The 5,886-nt window shown below is 37.4% G+C and overlaps 1 protein-coding gene across 1 annotated transcript in view; it reads left to right on the top strand.

Annotated features, from left to right (window-relative positions):
* UBE3D (ubiquitin protein ligase E3D) overlaps positions 1-5,569 on the top strand; it is a gene marked incomplete at its 5' end in the record, with an annotated part of 15,219 nt that extends 9,650 nt beyond the window's left edge. Inside the window, one exon of the mRNA XM_009700186.1 lies at positions 5,396-5,569. Within this exon, the coding sequence (XP_009698488.1) occupies positions 5,396-5,569 (174 nt within the window). The remainder of the gene's footprint in view (positions 1-5,395) is intronic.
* Positions 5,570-5,886: the final 317 nt, after the last annotated feature.

Genomic DNA, 5,886 nt, shown 5'->3' with positions numbered 1-5,886 from the left:
CCTGCTGAAAAAGGTTTAACCGGTGAATCCCAGCTCCTAACATGTAGTATTTATGCTGTTCATGATTATATGTTTAAAGAAAATTAACAAATTCAAATTCTTGAAGTAGTTCTGAAGAGTTGTGTTCAAGTAAGAAATTTCCCCCCATTTTTTCATCTAAGTAGATGTACATATAGAAATTTTCTCTATTAATACAGTAATGAAAGTACTAGAGATGCATAGCAAGTAGCACAGAAATAACACTGTGTTTTGTATTCAGAAAATACGGAAAGCTTAAGTTTTGACTTTATAATATATATCTCATCTTCTTGCTCCAGTGCTGCTTATCTTTAATCACGAGAAGTTCATCAAATTGTGTAGCATTTTTCACAAATATTCTTAAGGCAGCAGAGACTACTAATGTAATCAGTACATTGCATTGCAAAGTGAAGTGCAAACAAAAATAAAATTGCCTATTATACTTAATGTTCTAATGCTGTTAAACTTGGCTAAGCTGGATATTTAAATAGTGACAGCTAAATTCCTCAAACTTTTAAGATGGATAGGAATTTGGGTCTGGAATTATCTTAATACTATACACTTGGTATAACCAGGGATGTTTTCTTTTATTCATGAGCTAAATATAGGCACAGAATTTGTAATTTTGCAGTTTGTACAAGTAATTCATAGGCACAAAGGTAAAGAAATAGATGATTGCAGATTCCTGCCCTGGGTAAACTTATAGATACACTTTGTAGAGGTAGGCAATCTAATTAAACTGTTTCATATATACATTGTCCAAGTTCTATAATTTCCAAACATCCAGATTCTGAGGTAAGTTTATATCTATTGCTTTTAAATAAATTTCAGTGCCAGGATAGCATTTATGCAACCACTGAGAAATACTTCTTCTGTGATGATAAAAGAAGGTCTCATGAGCAGACCCATAATTATCACTATGTAATCTAGCTTAGGAGTCATTAAAAATTGTGATTTTTCTCTTGTAGCTTATGTGTTTACAAGTTACGTAATATTCTGATGGTTAAGTCTAGTGGCTTATGTAGAACAAACTGGTTATTTTCTAACAGAAAAATCACCTTATTTGGCAGGTTGCCATTATTCTTAGCTCTGAGTTGCATTTTTGCCAATGTTTTGATTAGAAAAGCAAGCTGAATCAGCATAGGGGCTGGCTTCTGCTTGGTACCCCTTCCTTTTTATTAGTAAGTTATTATTATTTTTTCTGTGTGTGTTTAACATCAAAAGCCCTTACTGATGTGCAAGGTGAGGTTCCAGGTGCTGTGTACACACCAGCAGGTGGTCTGGAGTTGTGGGTTAAGTCTTAGGACTCGGAGGCCTTGTGAACACAAGTGTAATGTAAGCACTGTTTATATTGATGATTGCAAACAGCTAACAGTAAAAAATGTAGGTGCTTGAGGCTATGAGTACACAGCCAAGTTAGACAAGTGGTCTCATCACTGGTGCATCATGGACCAGCTGTCCCACTTGTTTGTTTTGAGAATGAGCCAAAAGATTCTCCTTCACAGTGTTTGTGCTTATATACGTGAATGCACACAGCTTAGCCTGTGTATGTGATCATTAAGGTTAAGGTCTCACAAGTCTTTTTGATTATTTTTTTTTTAAACCGCTAATACTGCGTATGCTAATTTTACTTATTTCCTCTGTATGTGTAATTTAACATTACCGGTTATGTTATTTGTGGATATCATCATATGAGTTTCTGTTGTTTAAGTTGGTGATAACCAAGTTCCTGAAATCTATATACTACTTATGTTTGTTCTTTTTAAAGGATGACGATAAATAAAAATCTCTTTGCCTCAGGAAAAAAAGTGGTTATAGAGATTTCCTTATTTGTCCTAACTAACATAATTTGTGCCCTCTTCACATTCTCTGAAAGGTGAATCACTTGCCTTCTCTCTTTGCTCCACTGTTGAAGGGTTCCCTACCTTGAAGTTGCATGACTTCCAAGCTAAGGATAAGATGAGGACAGCAAATGGTGACATAGGAGAACACAAGCAAAATGGTGCATTATTGGTCAGCAGAGCAGCATCTTAATAGATGTCATTTTTTTCTCTACTATAAAAAAGAGTAGGTTTGAAAGAGGTAAATAAGTAGTTTTGTGGATAGATACAGGGAATTTATCCCATGGATGGGATCAACCTGATAAAACACAATAAGATACATCTGTGAAAATCACAGGATGTGTGCTACAGTTTGGAGTGTTTGAATACTACCTCCAGTCTTTCAGTACTGAATGAAAGATGGTTTTTGGAGTGGGATTAGGCTGTAAAGTATTTTGAAAGTAAGGCAGCTTGTATTTCAGGAGTAAGTAGAGAGGGAGTGGGAAGATATCACAAGAAAATCAGTATGTAACAAAATGGGAGAGACCTGTCAATCAGATACTGATTCTTGGACCATGTCTTGGAGGGCATGAGCAGAACAAGCTTGCATTTGTCAAGGTTGGAGAGGGGGACATGGGAGTGATTAAGATGTGGCATAATGAGTCCTCTGTTGGGACTTAGCTACCCAGCTCTCTTGGAGAGCTTTATTCTTTGTGAAGTGTGAGGAAACCGCATCTTTATCTGAACAATCTGAATGTGGGGACAAAGAAGCTGTAATGAAAGATGTTTGCATTACTGACTTGTGTGATGACAAAAGTAATGGTAATGTCTGCAATAACTAGGAAAGAACTAGCGAGGAGGAACAACAGCTTTTTTTAGCCATATTAAATTCAAATTGATGCCTAATTGTCCAGAAATTGATGCTGGAGACACAGGTTGAGATTTTAAGAAACTGATCACAGAATGTAAATCGTAGTATTTCACCTGTTTGGATGAAATCCCACAAAGTATAACTGAGATTTGTTGCAGCTTTTCTCCTAAGAACATCTCTGAAGCCTATTGACAAGATGATTTAAAAAAACAAAACAAAAAAACAATGAAAAAAAGGCCAACAAAAAACCAAACACTTCCTCCTGATGCTGCCATTTCAGAAAAGGTCATCAGGCCATGTGCAGGCTCTGCTGTACAAAGTGGTAGAGAGGAAGGAAAGATTTTACATTGTGAGTAACATAGTTGAAAGCACAGATCAAAATTTGAAACTATGTTAACAAGAAATAACATGTATAAACTGCTTTGAGTCAACACACTGAGTCTTGGTGAGTGAGTGTTCATGCAGACCAAAAGCAAGATCAAAAAATAATTCATGCATGAGGAAAAGAAGGAAATTGTTGCTTAAAGAAGCAAATATAGTTCAGAAGTTGATCTTCTCGTGGCCAAGTGTCCTTCCACTTGCAAAAATTCATTTGCTTTCTCTTTATTGTGTGCTAAATTATTAATACAGACCTGTTGCATTGCTGTTAAGACAAAGACATACTCTGAACAAGTGATAGAACATTATTGTCAGATGCCACAACACTTGTGGTAGAAGGAAGTACTTTTCCAATGGACCATGTTGCAAATTAAATGTTTTGGTTGCTTTCTCTAAAACAAGTTCATAGAATCAGAATGGTTTGGTTGGAAGAGACCTTAAAGACCATCCAGTTCCAACCCCCCTGCCGTGGGCAGGGACACCTTCCACCAGACCAGGTTGCTCAAAGCCCCATCCAACCTGGCCTTGAACATTTCCAGGGATGGGGCATCCACAGCTTCTCTGGGCAACCTGTGCCAGTGCCTCACCACCCTCACCGTGAAAAATTTCTTCCTAGTATCTAATCTAAATCTTCCCTCTTCCAGTTTAAAGCCATTGCCATTTGTACTGTTACTACAGGCCCTTGTAAAAAGTCCCTCCCCAGCTTTCTTGTAGGCCCCCTTTAGTTGCAGAAGGATTCTGAAAGGAGCAGGCAGCTATTGCTGTGTTGTTCCCTAGGCTGATTCGAAGGATATTCCCCTTCTGAAGAGCATCCCAAGAGGCTCCTTCACAGGGAAGTGTTAATAATTTCAAAAGGAGGAAACTCTGTTTAGTTAAAGCTAAATGTACTGGCAGTGGCCTGTGTATATAAGACACTTCTCTTTTTTCCCCATTTTCTCCAACACCTCTTCAACATTTGGCTTAAAGCACCATGTGTAATGGTCCTAGCTAATGAGGTATATTTTGCAGTTTAGGCTATGAATGTGTACAGTGAGTTACCAGAGCAAAACTGATGAACAGCCACTCTCTAAGCCAAGTGCAGTTGCTTGTCGTTATTTATGCGCATATGCTAAAGTGATTCTCCTCCTCCCATCCCCTCCCAAGACATCTTTATCAATATATCTCATTCCTCTTTTATGAAGCTTCCACTGTAAAGTTCTGAGCCTTGGGCTCTGATAAATTGTGACTGTCACATTCAATTACGACATATACTATGTGTCCTGTTACTGGTGGCTTTCTCCCTCCACAGGGGATATCATATGTCTGCTACCTAACATCATGTAACTTGTTTTACTTGAAGCTGATTAGGTCATGAGAAGCAGAAGATTACTCTCTAGTGAGCAGCACTGCATAAATCCTGTTTTCTATGATAAGTATTTCATATATAAACATTTTATACAAGCTCAGGACTTGTAAAAATTGATTTCCATTGGTAACTCGGATCACTTCACTACTGCAGGCTGTGAATAAAGGAAAAGCCTGACGTTTTTGTGCAGTGCTTAACATGAAAGCCCTGAATCCAAGTTGGAACACTGATGCACAATCACACAAAGATTAAATGAGATCCATAATGTGGTGCAAAAAGTCCAGATTTCTCAAAACTCTCCCCAGTAAATATCCCATGAATTGCTGTGAGGAAGTAGTGCTGAAGAATGCCAGTCCCATTATCAAATTTGATAAAGATTTATTTTCCACGTAAGAGTCTGTTACAGCCATTTGTAAATTCCAGCCTTCCTTTTAGACCACATTAATTGCTCTCTTTTTCCTTGCATGTCTTATCTCCATCCAGTCATAACTATCATGCTTTTTCTAAAAATCCTAAATTTCTGGCACTTCCAATGGGCAGTCTTTCAGTTCCCTGTCTTTAGCCCTCAGTTGTTCAACACCATATGCTCGACTTAATTCCTAAAAAACTATGAAATTAGAAGAATAATCCATTTGATACTGAAACAGATGACTTGGGACTGTTTCTTTTGTTACTGTCAAAGGGAATATGCTGCAGCCACAAAAAGAGGCAGCTTCACAGAAATAATGATCTTAAGAGTGACTGTGATAAATCAGGCATCAGTTTATTGTATTAACCTGTTTTTCTCCACTAGAGGCTGTGCAGACTGTGCTGAAGATTAAAATGTCAATTTATGTTTGTTAACACTTTGTTAGAAACTTTGTAAGAATGTGGCTTTAGTATCAGCTGATTTAGGATCAGAGTAAAGGAACAAATTGAAATTGATGTAATCTACAGTAAAGTCAATTATTTCTTCATTTATAGATATGGCTTTTAAATTCTGACACATTGCTGGTGGAGTCTTTAGGAAGTTCCTCGTCCCACAGTGTTTTTACACTGTTTGGAGATATTTTCATGCCTAGCTCTGGACCACTGGGGACCTGGAATGCTGTCAAAGTCCTTTACCAGCCGTGCATTAAAAGCAGGAATAAGGAGTAAGTACAACCTTTTCTGACCTCAAGTTCTGATCTTAGATTTGTTTTGCATTTCAGGGCAGTGATATTTCTTTGAGGTTCTTTGGACAGTCCATTAATCTCAAAGATGTATCTCTTTGAAATTGCATACAATTTTTTACTTTTTTTTTTTTTTTTGAAGCAAAATGCTAGACGAATAGTATTTGGTTTCTGTTACAGCCCGAGAGGGTCTGGTTTTTAAATTTTTGCACTGTAATGCTAAAATGTAGACCAAAGAGTTGTGTTGTTTCTGGGGGCATGTGTAGATAACTTAGATATATGGTACAAATAGAAGTTGTCTCC

This window comes from Cariama cristata, unplaced genomic scaffold, assembly GCF_000690535.1.
Source record: "Cariama cristata isolate BGI_N322 unplaced genomic scaffold, ASM69053v1 scaffold1900, whole genome shotgun sequence".
NCBI lineage: Eukaryota > Metazoa > Chordata > Aves > Cariamiformes > Cariamidae > Cariama > Cariama cristata.
This window is presented reverse-complemented; position numbering and strand designations above follow the sequence as displayed.